At 41.4% G+C, this 17,799-nt stretch overlaps 1 protein-coding gene across 1 annotated transcript in view; it reads left to right on the forward strand.

The window, feature by feature from the left end:
* R3HDM1 (R3H domain containing 1) overlaps window positions 1-17,799 on the forward strand; it is a 146,292-nt gene that overhangs the window by 113,529 nt on the left and 14,964 nt on the right. The window contains 2 exon segments of the mRNA XM_014517296.2: window positions 1-53; window positions 11,759-11,862. The exon segment at window positions 1-53 is cut by the window's left edge and continues 30 nt beyond it. Of these exon segments, the coding sequence (XP_014372782.1) occupies window positions 1-53; window positions 11,759-11,862 (157 nt within the window).

The raw sequence follows: 17,799 nt of genomic DNA on the forward strand, positions 1-17,799 counted from the left end.
GGAATGCCAGTTTACTACAGTGTCATTCCATCAGGTCAACAGAATAATTTAAGGTGAGTTTAACTCAACGACTTGATCTTGAGTAACCCAGCAGCAGCAGTATGCCCAAGCAGTTTCCTTGTACTATCTAACACTTTCACTATTTGCTTTAGGATCACCTTTTACAGCTAGAATGATAAAGATACAGTTTTGTTACCAATCTTCACTTCCTTTTATATGTGCAAGTAAAATAGAACAACTTATATCCTCTCTAATAGGAACCTACTCATTTCTGACCACAAAAGTGCTGTGAACTATTTTTACAGCACTTCCCATAGCAGTTCTCATATACCTAGGTGTTTCATTTGGGGTATTTATTTGTGGGAAACATTGTTTTTACATGAAACACCAGGATGTGCCATATTTCCTTCTGCAGTGGTACATAAAACCATTGGGGGAAATGTTTTTTGGTCGGTAGTTTTCTCACAAAAGTGACTTTGGGAAGGGACGGTCGTAGAGAGTTGAGGCCCCAAAGCAGGCTGAGAATAGTGACTTTACACTCATTTTGGAGGGTTTTCTGGCAAATCTTTTCTTTGCTACACAAATGCACAGCCTCTTAAAATCTGCACAGTTCTGTCAGGCGTAATACATTAAGAAATTGTGGTAAACTGATGTCATTTGTAAAAGGTTTATTTTTTTCTGTTTTTAGCTAGAACGGCCTTCCCTCTTTCATTAGCACAGTATAAGACGGGAGCTTATGTACTGCAGCACTTAAGGAATTATCACTACACAGCTGCTTCTACTTGAATAAGCCTGAATGCCTTACCTTTGTGTATTGCAGTCCTTTCTTGTGTCACTTTCTTGTTACACTTCCAAAGCAGTAACTTCTGTTGCTGAGTGTAGTATTGTATCTGGGCTATGCTTTACTTCAACAAAAAGCACTATAGTGTGGCATAGGCAGGCAAGGTTCTTTGGGTAGATGTGATAGCTTTTATTAGACCAGCTGTAGTGTGGCAGTCAGAGATGACTGTCCAGAACACAGTGGTTCTCAACCTTTTTAGACTCAAGGTACCAGATTCGAGACATTTTCTGAGGGGTGCCAGCTCTTAGCCTTCACTCTCTTCTTGACTACAGAAAAATAATAGAGCGATTTTTCTGTGGTGTAGAACTCAGATCACAGCAGGTCAGAATGTTTTTAACACTATGGATTCCTATTTGAAAAATCTGGGTTTATCTTATGAATCATGTTTGCATACCTAACAGTGCTAAAACTACGTGGCTCTGCATGGCACCCTTGAAAGGATCTCAAGGCACACCAGGGTGCCATGACATCCTGGTTGAGAATCAGTTGTCTAGAAGTTAATGACATCAGTTTGCTATTATCAAAATAGATTTTTGTGTTGGGTCATTTTAATAGGGAAAATAGAACACCCTCCTGCTCTGTTCTGTACCAAATACTCAAACTCATACCAGGACACTCTTGGCAAGATAAGCACATATTGTGGACACAAGAATGTGTATGCATGCATGCATGTGGGTCTGTATGTGCATGCAACATGTGTTCTACTTACTGGAATGGAAGTTGTTTAGTCAATATAATAGTTAATAAAGTCAGTAGTTTAGAAGGTTTCTTTCAGTAGTAAAGGGCATATCTTTTTCATCTAAACACTTCTCAGAACCTATTTGATTTTCCCCAACTCATAGTTTAAATAGTCTCCCTAAACTGCTTTTGTATTTGGGCCGAGAGAGTCAAGTTTTCGGTTGTGTGAAGTGTTGTTTTTTATTTTTTGTTGTTTGTTTTGGGTTTTTAATTACGATTATCATTTTACCTTCCACAGTTCAAAATAATGGAAATAGAATAAGAGATGGAGCAGTTTAATGTTTTTATGCATGTCTTGTTTTTCTTTCAGTTGTGTTGAGTTTTAACTCAAGTTTCATGTTCATTTTCTGTCCTTGATCTTGTTTTGTTTTCTCAGGTGAATGTCTGTGTCTGTCTATCTGTTTCTCTTTCAGATGCCTGACCCCATTTTGCCTACTTCTTTCACTGTGTTTTTCTTGGTGTCTCATGGATCAGTTTGTCACACAAACTTCCTTGGAAGTAACTGTCCTCTCCCTCTTCCTGCTTCCATTTGGAGTCTGTGTGAAACCACATTCCCATGGATACTTCATTATTAAAAACTAGTTAGTGGTTATTTAAACAAAATACTTTTAAAGTTTTACAGACTAATGTTGTAAAGAGTTGGTAGTCTAGGCTGGAAGCAATGACAAAACAGGAAGGATTACCTATCCCATCTGATTCTTTACATCAGGGCTGTCCAACTGTCCACATCTGGCCCCAGAGGAGTTAACTTGTGGCCCCGGGCCTCCTGGTTGAGGTACTACTCCCCACATTGATTTCCTCCTGATGCTGCTGGAGCCTCTGGGCTCCCCTTCCCTTCTTCTGCTTCCACTGCCAGCTCTAGGCATGGGGTGGCACAGCATAACTGACAGGGCTGAGGAAAGGGGGGCACATAGCACAGTGTAATACAATGAGCAGGCACTCATGGCAGGGGGATGAATGTGGCAAGGTACTGGGGGAAAGGGACACCTGTGCCACAGAATTTGGACAGCCCTGCTTTCTGTTGTAAACTGGATCTCCAGATGGGATACACCAGGGCTGTGCGCATGTGCGTGTGTATGTCTATTTTTAATTGAAGTTGCTATCCTATTTCTGATATCTGTCAATATTTCATCTTCAGAGACCTTGTCTGTGTCTTTTAGAACACTATGTACACAGATGGAGGTCTGTAGCTTAAGATAATAGATAATCACGTCAAGCCTTATGATACATACAGCTTTGTAAAATCTTTATATCCCCTAGAAGCTGCAGAAAAAAAAATGTAGATTCAGTCAAAATAAATAGTTTCAAGACTTCTTTTCAAAACAGGCTTGTTAAAGGATTAGTTTCTTATTAGACAAATTGATTCAAAGAAGAAAAGCAGCCCAGGGTCATGATTTGCCAGTATATGAACTGAGCTGTCTCACTCTTGAAATGGAGATTCTTTTTGTCACAGCAGTCTAGACTGCAAAAACACACGTTTGCTCAGGGTTTTCTACTTATCTCAATAAGAAAAACAGCTTGTAAGCATCACCTTTTCTTTAATAAATATTTCTTCAGGTCATGGATGGCCCTAAGTGGATAGACCATTCCTCACTCTTAGTAAATAGAAGGGATTAGCGGGGCAGGTCAGACAATCTGTTTTAACAAGGCATGGTAAAGAAGTCTTGGGTAAAGGCCTATTTCTCCTTCTGTAGTTTTTTTCTGTATTTAAAAAAGCGCTGGCAATTAACATCCAGGAAGTATAAAGGGTAGTCTCTAATAAAATAAGAAAACAAATATATCAGGACTATACAGTTGTAAAAACAAACAAACTGTGCTAAACCAAATTCAGTATTTGTTTTTATATTTTAAGCTACAAAATAAATGAGAGGAATGTACAAGATTCACTTGGCACTCTATGCACTTATCATCTTAACAAATGTAACCCAGATTTCGGTGGATTCCAGCATTGTAACATGGATCAAAAATGGCTGAAGAACTTAAACAATAGGGGTAAAGATAAATAAGTGGCTGGGGGAACTTTCCAAAGGTGGCTGATGTTTGTCCTTGCTTTTTTTAGCATCATTGGTTAGCTACAATAAATCTTTAACAGCATATTAATTTAAGTCTTACAGATGAGTATAAACTGTGAAGTTGTTCTAAATACCAGCAAGAACAAAAGAATAAATACAAGTAGGCATTAAAATGTTGACTATGGTGGGAAAAAATAAAACAAGATTTTAAAATTATAATCGGATAGAAATTAGGATATTCAGAGTGAGGAAGAAATCAGAAAAGAAGTAATAATTGAGCTTAGCTTGCAAAATGACATAATAGCTGAGAAGCCTAAGTGCACGTGTTTTGAGCTACATATAGGTTGACCTTATGTAAAAATGGCAAGGGAACTGATCAGTCCTTTCCATAGGACACTGGTGAAGTTACTCCTAAAAGGCCTGTGAACTTTTCCACAGCTCAGTGCCAGCAAAATGTCAAGAAAATTGTCAGAGTCCTTCAACTGAAAGAATCCATTTATGAGGAAAGATGCTTTACTCAATGACACATCGTTCGGGGATTTGACAGTTATCAACAATTACTTCAGAAATGCATGCATTAAGTGCTTGCTTCTACATAAGTGCCATTGAAGATGGAGAGAGAGAGAGGACTGTTGAGTACAATGTTATTTTCTAACCCAATTTACTGAAGCAAGATGGAGACACTTTGACAGCAAGAACTGTGTGCTTGGCATACGTGATTAGGCAGCAAGCAGCTGGCTGAGAGGAACACCACTTTCTGAATCTCTGATGGTTTTAGTCAGTGCCCAACCTCCATGGCAATGCCAGTTCTTTATGCCATGTGTAACTGTGAATGACACTATTTTTGGTTGGCAGTTGGAGTGATTTGATTTTTCCAAAAACTGCCCACCATGCATGTCATTTTCTTTGATTAAGTGGATTGTTGCTTAATTATTGCAATTATTGATTAATTATTGCTTAATTTCTTAAGCAATTCCATAGCTACTCCTAACTTTTTTCCAGTCACTCGCATTATATCGTTACCAGTTTCATTTCAGGGTAACTGTAAGTTCTTGCTCGCACTCTGCAGTACCATCATTTTTAAAATACCTGGTTGTATAGAATTTCAGAATACATGCTGAAAGCCGCCTCTGCTAGCTCATGGACTTTTTCAGGAGTGCACAGTAGAGTGCAGAATGCCACATAGAAATAATGTGGACAGACTTCTTGCAGGGAGTGATAGGCAAACGGACTAGCTACAAAATTGTTCACATGTCAAAGGGTTTGTCTACACAGGAAGATTCAGGAAAGCTAAACCAGATTCATTAAAGGTATAAATTTACTGTTGTTTAAAGCTTATTAAAACCATGACTGGGGGCTCTCATTCAGAAGTACAATGGTTTGAATTAATTTTAGTTTAATTTGCTTCCAAAGCAGTCTTAAGAAATGTTGCTGGTAATGACTCTTGTCCTATGTCTGTTTACACTGTACTGCCTATCAGTAGCTATATATACATTGTTGTAGCCTGATTTTTTTACTTTGTTTTTAATTAAGAACTGCATCCTCATTTGAGAAATCAGTTTTGCTGTTGTTGAATTAAAACAGAAACTTATTTTAACGTCTTGACAGAGCTGTTGATTGTCATAAGAATAAACTGTCCAGATATGCTAGCAAGGGAGTGAGGGCTTTTTTTCTTTAATTATTCCTGAATATTGGCTCACTGAAAGGGCGTTGTAGGAAGCTCAGCATCAGGGACCAGTCTCATATGCAGTTGCATAAATATGATCTGACAAATTTTATTTCAGTTCCCAAGAATCCCTTCAGCCTGGTATGGCAGAATCTGTGATTTTTTGGGATCCAAGATAAAATTCTTCCCAGATTAGATTAGATCCCAGTCATGGAATTAAATTAACATGTTCCAGGAACCTTATATTCAAACATTTATCATTATTCTACCTGTTTTCTGATTTATTAAATTCTTTTTATCTTTGTGTCTCACTTTCACAGTGTATTTTAAAAACTGCTTTATTACAAATTTTTGCAATCTCCATTACTATTAATATTACACTAATAGCAAACTTCAGAGTAATTTCATCCTTTGTGTAAACCAGCACATGAATATTCACAGAAAGATAAGAGATGTGTCTGAGAAGAGATGTGTCTCAGTGTTTTACATTCAGGGTAGTGCACTCTCTCTCATTTTAACTTCTGCTGATTTGTTTGTTTAAACTGAACTGATATTTGTTTTGCTCTAAATTAATAGTATCTGTTTAAATTGTCAGGCAAATAGCAAAGTAGAATGGATATGGTAAGACAATGACAGATGTTAAAACCAGCAGGGTCTCTATTTTATTATTTCTGCAATAAGTAATATTAAAAAATATATTTTCCATCCCTTCATTGGGTTTTTTTTTTTACCTGCCATCACTGAAATGGAATATAGCAGTAGTGCCTGGCCTTTTGGCCCCACCACATGGATGAGTGGTACGAGTTTGGTCTGTGGGCCAGATCCAGTTCACAGGCTCAAATCAGACCTGCTGACCCAGCACTGGCCCCATGTGTGCTAGACCAGGCCCAGGCACAGGGCTATATCATCCTGCCCACAAAGCTCTGGTGGTAGGAGAATGGTACCAGCATCAATTGCCAGCACTCCCCCAGTGCCAAATTGCTGGACCTTTGGGGAGTCCCACAGGCTGGATCACACAGCTCTGCAGGCTGAGCATCTCTGGAGCTATAGGTACACAGAGGTGTGACCTTGAGTCCCATTTAATATTACAGTTCTGACAGCAGCCTTAATGCTGATACCAATACTTGAGATCGTTCCCTCCACAGACCCACATGCATTGTACACCTAGTCAGTTAGGCAAGTGGTGTCCAACTTGTCTGGCCCAAGTGGTGCAGGGCAAGCTCATGGGTTGGATCCAGAGCACAAGGCTGGTTTGCAGGCCAGCGTTATCTAACCTGCCAAGCTGAAATTTGGCAGTGACAGTATTAATTGCTGTGGTTTCTGGAGCCATGGCAATCATCATTCTTCCCAGCACCAAATTTCCAGTCCCATGGGCCAGGTAATGTGGTTTCATGCCAGATACCTGACCTGCAGGGCTGGAGATTTGGTGGTAGGGCAAGCAACAGCAATGTCGATTGTCACAGCTCTGGGAGCCGCTGCAGTTAGCACTGTGGTGCTCACCATGCTACCAAATTTTCAGGACTGTGGAGAGTCTCTTGGTTTGGTTGAGATGGCTTTGTGGGGCTCATGGGGTGGTTTCTTGAGTTTGTTTTACTGATATGGCATATATAGTTTCTACAGATATTGTAGGTAGTGTCAAGCCCTATTTAGCCTCATTGACCTTTTGTTTATATGCATTGTGGTATTTGATATAACATGTATTTTTTATACATTACGAGAGACTCAGGTTTGTGCAATATGATGCTACTGGTTTTCAAGTGATAAACAATGCCTTTCTTTGGCACCTAGGAGAGATACAAAGCCTAAATGGCCGAAGAACAGTAATTGTTGAGAATTAACATTTGACGTGAGTAGTTTACTCATCTCCCTTGCTGAATTGCTCTGCGGCACAGGAACCAGGGTCTTCCAGATCATCATGAATTTGTTGCAAAAGAAGAATAACACCTGGCTATTCAAGTGACTGAGAGGAGGACATCTCTCGGAGTGGAGAGACTAAGTGCGAGACAGGATAATTAGGATATTGGATTCTTCATGTCTGAAAGGATGCACATATTCTCCTGGTTGTAATTAGACCAGGAAAGACTTCTGCTCTGGTAAACATGCACCTCTGGGGGAGCAGGAAGTTAGATGCATAGTATAGGTTCCTTGAGAATCTAGTGAGGGATGTATGTAAATAGCCACATAATAAATTGTCCTCAATTGTAATTGTACTTGAGAACATTAGGTTTGTCTCTAGTTTTCCTGGGGCACAGGAAAACATTGGAGTCCCTCAGCTAGATGGCTGAGTTGAAACTGCCTTTTTTGGATCTAAGGTGCAAGATAAGAACAGGTTAGTGTTCTGATATTTTCTTTTGTTTGTTTATCCTTTTAGCACCATCCAGATCTCAGCACGTGGTTACAATTTTCTTATGCTTGTTCTTGTTTTTATAATAAACACTTTTGTTATCTAACTCACCTATTGTCAGTGTTAATTTGGATCTCGGAGCACTTGCCCATCCAGGCCAACCTCTTTTCCAGAAGAGGGAACCATCTTCTCTGAGCACATGATCAGACAATAGTTTAGTTCTTTTAGCTGGCAGAAATCCTCTCTTCTAAGAGCTGGCAAGGCCTGGGTGAGAGGCTTAGCTGAGGTTTCATAGGTCAGGAAGGTGATTTTTGCAGCATCTCAGTCTGTTTTTGGCAGTCAAGCAGTAGATGGCAGGGGGTTTGCACCTGAAGGGTGCCCCTGAAGGTGTGTTAGAGCACTCTAGTAGTGTCTTTCAGAGGTGCACCTGGCCACATCAGGGGTCAGAGAATGTCACAGGGCTATAATCTGGTCACCCCTGAGTTAGGATGTAGTGAAGGTGAAATGCCAGCATCTCATCTTGGCCCTGAAAGCCCTCAGTTTGGCAGTGATGCACCAATCTGTCTTTATTCAGCAAAGTATTTAAGCACCAACTTAAAGGTTGTGTTTTTGTCAGTGTTTTGCTGTGTAGGGTTGGATTGAAGTACGTGCTAATGGTTTTTTAAATAGAGGACTCAAAGGATTGGGTGAAGTACTTTCTTTCCAGGCTCTTGATTCAGTGATGCAGGAGAGAAGGTATGAATCAAGTTTTAAATAGTAAAGGGGAGAGAAATAAACACAAGGTAAATGGATGAAAGATTTGAAAATGGGTGATAAGAGCAATGTGTAGAATCTAGCCCTTTAACTCATTCTTTTTGAGAAGACTCTTGTTGCATCTGTGATGGGATCAGATGCTTTCCAAAATGTTTTGTATAGAATGCAAAGTTGAAAATTGCCTTTTGCTGATACTATAGATGTATGAAAACCGAGTATAGCAATTAGATTTGTATTTATCATCATCTTGAGCGTAGTAATGTGGTTCGAGATGCAGTTTTCCATATTACTGAAAAATGGTACTAAGTAGAACTTGGTTTACAGTACCATACTTCCTTACAGACCACAACCTCCCCCTCCCTCCCACCCCCAAAAATAAGACCTGCATCATGTTTTTGGAAGACAGAATATAGGGGGAAAGACTTTTCCAGAGTCATGGCTAACTGTGTGACACGGACCACGTCCTTCTGGAAACAATGTCCAGGAAGTGCAGCATCCGAGGAGATGGTCTAAGTGACGCAGCAGGAACTTCCTTGTATAGCAGGACCCAACAACAAGGCAAGGCTCCAGACCCTTTCAAGGACAATATGCAAGGCCATTACTCCTTTGCTGTAAATAGTTCTTTATATAAATTCCTGTAAATAATAAACTGTTGTTTCCATGCCACAAGCCTCATCGAGATATTACCAACTGCATGTAGAATTCATTGAGCCAGCTCAATTGCTGCTTCTGGCACAAGCTAGCTGCTACAGTGCCAGCATCTAGTGTGCCTATAGCTACTCCAAGTCTCTTAGCTGTTGGGAGAGGATTAACACTGGACTCTACCCCTTCTGCTTGCTGGGCCACATAGAAGCAAGAGACATTCTACCACAGCATCTCCATGCTTCTAGTCCAGCAAGGAAAAATCAGTTTCCCGCATAAGATGCACACCCCAGTTTTGAAGGGCTTATTTTCATAGATTCATAGACTTTAGGGCTGGAAGGGACCTCAGAAGATCATTGAGTCCAGCCCCCTGTCCCAGGGGCAGGAAGTCAGCTGGGGTCATAGGATCCCAGCAAGATAAACATCCAGATTTCTCTTGAAAGCATTCAAAGACATTTTGGAGAAACAGGTGCATGTGGTGTGCAAGCAAATACAGTATTATCTATGTATCTACCAGTTTTCTCTGCTTTAGAATCTGAATGCATACTAATGGAAACCTGAGAGCAATACAACCTTCACAAGAATATCTGTTCTTTTTAAAAGACTGCAAGTAGTGATGTTAATCTTACTCTGAAATTTCCAATGAAATTCTAGTATTCAGTGCTCATGGTACAATCTTTCTTAGAGATTTGTACTCCCAAGTAGTGCCAGTATATTATATTATTTGTCAGTAGTCTGTGGTGTTTCATTATCATACTTTTTATTTTTAAACATAGACATCTGTATAAGTAGATCACACCAGTTGTAAAATGTGCTTGCATATTATGGCCCTAGGCATTTTGAGTTCAAAATACAAGTATAATGTACAGCTTTATATCATGGTTTATGTTATACTTTTTTTCCACTTCAGCTGATTTAACATGCTCTTCTTTTATCTAGGAATACTTGTTGCTGTTACTGATGTTCATTAATTCTTTCCAAGCTCATACACAAGTAATATTTAATGTAAATATTCAAATGAAATTATATAAAAACAAAACACTTTTTACATAATAGGTGAAACAGAATGTAACTACAGCATAGTTTACTGTTAGGTATCTTAGGACTGACGTAATTTTTCACATACCTATTTCTCTTCCAGCAAAAGAGATTAGTAGTATTCATTGTATAAGCAAAGTGCCATGACTAAAGGTCCAATCTCATGGGAATAATTGAAAAAGTAAATTCATGCAAGTGAGATCCTCTGTACAACCAACAGTCCTTCTGGGGAAAAAAGTCTCCCTGGTCATGAAGTGGTACAACTTAGATTTTTCAGGGAAGTATTATTGTAAAGACATATATGCAACAAAAGAAGATATTCACAGTATTTCAGCCCTATATTGACCTCTATATTTACTTTCATTATTCATAGTATCCATTCAAGCCTTTTATTTGCATCTAAAATGTTGAGGGATCATGTCCTCCTGGCCTCTACATTTATTTTTGTTTAAATTAATCCTTTACGTTAAAACTTCCTGAACTAGGAACCTGGTATAGTTTATCTTTTCAGGTTACACAGATTTTCCATTTACATTTTCTTGATTCTACCAGGTTTTGTCACTAACCTTTCAAAATTATTTTTGTGTGTTAGCAAGACTTTACAGTATTTCAGAACTCACAAGTGAAAATTTTTAACCTGTAGTATTCTGAGGTCCTGTCTATTCCTAACCATATAAACCATACCCCTAACCACACACAGAATGTGATTTCCCCCCCCTCCCCCCACATACACACACCTTTTAAATAGTTTTATCAACCCCTAAGGTTGATACCATTTATATTGCATTAGAAGTGCCTTAAAAACTATATAGAATCATAGAGCAGTAGGGCTGAAAGGGACTTCTAGAGGTCATCTAGTCCAAACTCCCTGCAAGAGGCAAGATCTGCCCTATCCAGATCATCCTATACAAGTGCATCGTTTAACCTCCTAGCAAAACTACATAGTCAACCCAGGCACAACACGAGACATAGCCTAATCTGCCACCGGTAAAACAGAGGAACTACAGCAGCATTCTGCTGCTACAAGCACTGTTAAAATATCCTTGAGAGATCCCAGAAAGAGGAGCTCTCTGCCCCGTCACAGGAGAAAGCTAAACCCCCTACAGTCTATAGCAGTCCGACCAGAGGTGAAATTCCTTCCTGACCCCAGATATGGCAATCAGTCTGACGTTGAAAGGCAAAACCTTCTATCCAGGAACCATAGGGTCTAAGTCCTGGAAGGGAAAAGGTAAATCAGTATAACGCTTCTTTGCAGTAAACTTTGGTTAATCTGCAACTCTGAAGAGAATGCAAATAATGACTAATTACCAGGTAACAACCCAGATGAATTGGAAGAATGGCCATTAAATCATAATAGGAAATTTATCACAAAGGCAAATTAATTCTGCAAATGCTAACCAGGTAAACTCTGTACCAGTGTAACTGCATCTATGCTAGACTGTTTCTACCAATATAGCAAAAGTGGCAAAGTTTTCTAGGTTAGGCAGGTCATAAGTGCTGAGGTACAGTTGCAGTGTCGTCTTTGTTCTTTTGTCTTTTAAAAGAAAAGGTGATGCTCCATAAAAATTAAAAAGGAATTCTGGAGAAGGAATTGTTACAGAAATCATATTTGCCGCATGTGTAGCTAATTCAAATTAAAGTTTGAAATTATAAATGTGTGCGTGTGTGCGTGTGCTTTAAATGCTCATGTGTATCTCTTTTTTTATTATTTATTTTTCCTGCAGTTCATCCGTAGGATATTTGCAGCCTCCAGGATCAGAGCAGATACAGTTTCCTAGAACATCTTCCCCTTGCAACTCCCAGCAGCTTCAAGGACAACAATGTGCAGGTGTGGGAAGATAATCTTTGGTGGTTGGAAAACAAACAGAATTGCCTTTGTTGAATGGCCAAGAAAAGTTCTAGCCATTATTATGTTGTGTAATTTGATACATGCTGCTGAAGGGTATGTTTTAGGATTAATTACTATGTTAGCTTAATAGAAATCATTTTAATTCTAGAATTTAGTGCATTTCCGTTACCCTGGGGATTAGCCTGACTTCTTACTTTTCTGCTTCAAGTCATAGAAAGTTTGCAGATTGTTTCATTAAAGCATAATGATTTATGTTAAAATACACTACTTGAATATATGCTTCAGAATTGAGACCAGTTAAAAGCTGCAGGCAGAAACTAAATTCTGACTGAAAAGATTAGTTTGAAAGACAACAGATTTACTAGAATATTTCTCCTTACTCATCATTTGTAACTTGCATTACATTAGAGTAATGTTGGTAACTTCCGTGCAGCTCCAGGTGTTTAATTTTCCAAAACCTTGACAGGATGTACAGCTTTCAGTAGCCTAGATTCGGCATATATTTTGAGAAGTAATGCAGCTTAAAATTATGTTGTGAATCTCTTTAAAAGAATCATCCTGCAGGGATGATTGAACTGCCCTCTCTCGAGATTTGAGCTTGCACCTGATCTAGCATAGTGTAGATTTCATCAGCTGAACCAGGAGTAGCGCTGAGTAGTTTTGAAGAGAGAGTCCTGGAAAGGTAGTAGAAACAGCAGGTATTCTGTGGGCTGTAGGAAGGAGTAAAGTAAGCCTTTGGGCTAGAGTGCAAAGACAGTTAACCCCTCCCAATATTTTGTTTGATAGGCTTATTTATTGTTTTCATTTTCATAGTTTATATAACCATTTGAGTCAGCAGCCACCAACTCATTCACTATTGTTACATTTATCATAGTCAGACCTATAACAGAGTCTTTCCCTTCTGCAGTGTGGTGTAGTGTCTCCACCTTTATCATGTCAGAATTCACCTGTTGATTTTTTGATCATGCAGCCAATAGCAGGGATACTTCCTTAAGGTTTTTATATAAGCTGCTCTGTCCAAAGAAATATATTAAATTATTACATTGTTCTGTCTCTTAGTCAAGAACTTGGCTGTAATTCAGTGTGTTTTTTCTAGCTGAGGTATACATGCTGACTTGTTCATTCCATGTTATATCAGTCCACTGACATAAAATGAAAACATGAAATTCTGAACAGTATAACGAATCATGTTCATAGGCAGGTGCCTCAATAGATACGATTGTGACTTAATGAGCCACCTGTTTAATGTCATAGATTTCATAGGCATTAGGGCTGGAAGGGACCTCATAAGATCATCGAGTCCAGGCCCCTGCCCAAGGGGCAGGAAGTCAGCTAGGGTCAAAGGATCTCAGCAAGATAAGCATCCAAACCCTTCTTAAAGGAGCACCATCTCTTGGGGGGACAGGGGGAATCTGTTCCAGGCCTTGGGGGCTCAGACAGTAAAGAAGTTTTTCCTTATCTCCAGCCTAAAACAGTCTTGCAGGAGTTTGTGACTGTTGGACCTTGTCATCCCCTGAGGTGCTCTGGTGAACAGGCGTTCCCCCAGATCCTGATGCACACCCCTTATGTACTTATAGGCTGCCAGGTCACCCCTGAGCCTGTGCTTCTCCAGGCTGAAGAGTCCCGTAGCTCACAGCGTCTCTTCATAAGACCTGTTCTCATGCCCTCTGATCATGTGTGTGGATCTCCTCTGGACTCCCTCAAGCTTTTCCACGTCTTTCCTAAATTATGGAGCCCAGAATTGGATGCAGTACTGCAGCTGTGGCCTCACCAAGGCTGAGTAGAGCGGGAGGATGACATCCTGGGTCTTGCTTGAGATGCATTGATAGATGCAAGCCAGAGTTTTGTTGGCTTTGCCAGCTGCAGTATCGCATTGGTAGCTCATATTCATCTTGTGGTCAATTTAACTTTAATCACACTTAAATATTTGATTCTAACAAAATGGCAGATGTGTGAAGGCACTGAAATAAATAGTAAACTCTATAGGTGATTGTAATAGCAGTGACAGAGCTTTTCAGTCCAGCATGTTTTTACAAATGTTGACTGATATCCTAAGAGCTTGATGCAATTAAACACTTAGCAACTGCAGTCTTTACTGAAAACAGTAGGACTGTTCATGAAATTCGAAGGCTTTAGGGTTAGGACCTAGTATGTTCTGGAGCAGTGCTACAATCAAGTTAGTGGTGCTCTTATTTTATTAACCAGTGAACTGGATACATTAGGAGTTAAGTGATTTTCCCCAAGCCAAGTTTATAAATATCTCTCCTTCCTGTGAACATACCAACAGATCACACTTCTCTCTGTCAGAGACCTTAATTGCCCTATAAATAGGTTTCATATTAATAATTTATTTTATTAGATAATTTTCATGCACCACCTATTATTGGGCTTAATGATGAAGGGGTTACTTTCAGTATGGTGGCAAGATGGCAGACATTTTAGCAGCACAATGTTTTAGTTCATCGGCAGTATTTTTTTTCTTTCTGTTTGAAGCTTGGCTGTCTGTGATTCTTGAAGAGTGAGTCACTTCAGAATGCCTAAAAATAAACCAGACAGTCTAATGAGTCACTAATGTGTTTTCCCACTCTGGCCAGACAATAATCCATCCTGACCATTTTGGTTTAATGCCACTGGGAGTCGTGGATTAGAGCTATCAAACAGAATTTAAAAAGAAAAAATTGAGAGAACTGGGAGAAAAGGGGGCAATTCAGGCAATAGTGACATTCAGGGACAAGAATTTACATGCAACTCACTCTACTTCAGAGATGACAGACAGGATATTCTCAGTGGTCCAAAGGGAGTATGAGGAGACAAGGAGCTGGGAGCATCTTCTTGGAAATAAATTATATCGGACTGGGCTTGAATTCCTTTAACTGCTTTGAAAGACCATCTTGGTTTTCCTCCTTGTATATCATAAGTGATAATAAATGTTCTGCAACCCAACTTATGTTTGTTCAGGGATAATAAATTGGAATGGACTTAAAAAAAATACGTTGCACGACATTAAATAAAATCCAGCTTTTCCCTCTCTATGGTGGAGGAGGGCTAACAGGAATAGAAAAAAGCGAGTAATTTAGTTTGTTATGAAAATTAGCAGATAGGCCTGAGCTCCACACAAAGCACATCATCACTTTGTATATTTTCAAGTGGTGAAATTCTGTTTAGAAATACTGTTTGGAGTAACTTTATTTTTTTTTTTTAAGTGTTGTTATTTTGTCCTTCCAAGAAATGAACAGCTGAGGGTGGGTGGGTGTTTGGCAGTACAGATTGGAGGGTTGGGGTGGGGGGTGGGGAAAACAAATATTTAAAAAAAATCAAACGGCTTTAATGTAAAAATCATACCTAGACTGTGTGGTCATGATCTGTAATTCAGAGGTTTGATTGGCACACTTTCAAGATGAAATACACTCTTCATTTTTGGCTTTGCCACTTCAGAATGTTATTACTGTCACATTTATCCAGGGAAACCTTACCACCATGCTGTGTCATGCCATACATGCACCACATGTCTTCTCCATATATTTAGTTGCATATTTATATAAATTATGTCAGAAATGTTTATTTTCTTCTGTGTAATAAAAAAAAAGTTTTGCTCCAGATCAAAAGGCCATACAGATCAGCCTCCAGATCATACTCTCTCTTATTTGGAAGTATGATCTGGAAGTTAAAGGAATAAATCAAATCAAGAGTTCTGATTTTTGTTTGTTTGTTTGTTCGTTTGTTCCTGTGCTGTTGTTAACTCCATTAGTAAATTCGTCTAATTACACTGTTCTTCCATCTCCCTTTCTGTAAAATGTGGATAGTGCTTCCTTGGTAGTGTAAGTGCCTTTGGATCCTAGGATGGAAGGAAACATATTTAAATTATTACTGGTTTTTATTTATTTTGATGTGCAGCTTTTAAGGATTTTATAACACTTCATGTAGTAAAATTTTTATAGCATAGTATATAAAGGAAACATAGGTTAGGGCCCATGAGAGGTCATTGGAGCCCCCTTTTGTTAATTATTTGTTTAGGAGAGGAGCAAAACCACTGCTGTTTTGAACAGAAACCTGTAAAGATTTTAATAACTTCTAAATATAAAAATGCAAGTGTTCAGTGTCCAAAATATGTAGCAAGATCCAAAAAGTAAAACAGTATATGGTAGAAAGTGTGAACTATAGTCAGCCTGGCCCTTCCTAAAGATGGACATTTATTAAAATCGTGACACTTGTGGACTCATTAGCTTTATTTTTAAATGGTGTAAATAGTCTAGGTCAGGGACGAGCAAAATGCAGCCTGCAGGCTGGACCCGGCACACCAGGCCATTCTATCCCAGGAGAGCTGGTGGCAAAACTAAACCCCGGTAGCAAATCTGCCCCCACCCCGCAAAGCCAGAAGCCTCTGCCTAGCGGGGACTTCTGTGGCAGGGGCTTCTGGCCTGGAGCTGTTCCTGCCTCCCCGTACCGAGGGAAATACAGATAAGGGGGAGGGAGGCAGGGGAGGACCGTGGACGATCGACCCAGTCCTCAGGGCCAGGCCTGACTGGCTCCTGCAGTCCCAGCGATGCAGCCAGGAACCACGTGTTGCTGGAGCTGCCAGTGGGTGGGTGAGCAGGGGAGGAGTGGGGATATGGCTGTGGCAGGTGGGGGGAAAGGGCAGTGAGCAGGCACGGACTGCAGCAACAGCTGGGTGGGAGCGTGGAGCCCTGCGCTCCTGCTGCCCTGCTCTTGGCCCCACTGGCACTGGCCCTGGGACACCAGTGTAGGCCCCGCACTCTCGTCCAGCTGTCTCTGGCTCCCGCACGCCCGCTCATTCCCAGTCCCCCTCACCCCAGCCCCGCGATACAAGCAGGGCACAGGCTGAGCAGCGGTGGCACAGGGCAAACTGCTCCTCGTGGGAGAAAAGTGGCCCCTCCCCTTCCCGCTGCTGGCGAACCTGGTGCAGCTGCGTGGAACCCACACGGGGCTGTCCTGCATCTCCACAGTGTCACCACTGCCTCTGGGCTGCCCCACGGAGCAGCAGTGGCAGTGGAGAGCAGGCACGGGCAGCCCCGTGTGGGCTCTGAGCAGCTGCACCAGGGAAGGGGGCTGCTTTTCTTCCATGTTGAGCAGCAGTTAGTCCTGCACCGCTGCTGCTCAGCCTGGGCCCCACACCAGCTCCAGGTTCACCCGTTTTTGCTGAGCCACGGCAGCAGCTGGACAGAAACTGCTGCTCAGCATGGGGAAAGCACTCTCCCACCCCAATGGTGCCAGGCACCTTTAGCTGCGTCTGCCCAGAGCTCACGCCTCGCTAGGCTGCGGTGCAGCTCCTTCACTGCCACTTGTGAGCTGCCCTGCGGCTGCTCCACACAGCCACTGCTGCTGCGCTGGGCAGCACAGAGACAGCGGTGAAGGAGCTGCACGGTGCGGGCTCCAGGAGGATGCAGCTAAAACTGCCTGGGGGTGGCAAGAGAGGGAGCTGCTTTCCTTTGTGCCGAGCAGCAGTTTCTGCCCAGGAGCACAGGGTCTGGGCTGGCAGGGCCTGTATAGAGCTGGGCTGCACTGCTCAAGCAGAAAGAGGAGGAGCCAGCCTGGACCCACGTTCCTGCCACCCTGCTCTGGGCCCGGTGCACTGGTGTGGGCCCCACGCTCCCGCCCAGCTGTTGTTGCACTCCATGCTCCTGCTTGCTGCCCCTTCCCCCTGCCTGCCGCAACCATTTCCACACTCCCCCTCTTGCTTGCCCGCTGGCAGCTCTGGCACCACCTGATGCCCAGGTGCATCACTGGGACTGCAGAAGCAGCTGGGATGTGGTGCTGGAATGGTGAGGGGCTGGGGGATGCAGAAGTGGCAGGAGAAGGACAACGGTGGCAGACGGGGGAAGTGGCAGTGAGCAGTAGCATGGGGCCTGCACCAGTGCCCCAGGGCCAGGAGCAGCAGAAGTGCAGAGCCCAGGCTTG

Source organism: Alligator sinensis, unplaced genomic scaffold, assembly GCF_000455745.1.
Source record: "Alligator sinensis unplaced genomic scaffold, ASM45574v1 scaffold277_1, whole genome shotgun sequence".
Lineage (NCBI taxonomy): Eukaryota > Metazoa > Chordata > Crocodylia > Alligatoridae > Alligator > Alligator sinensis.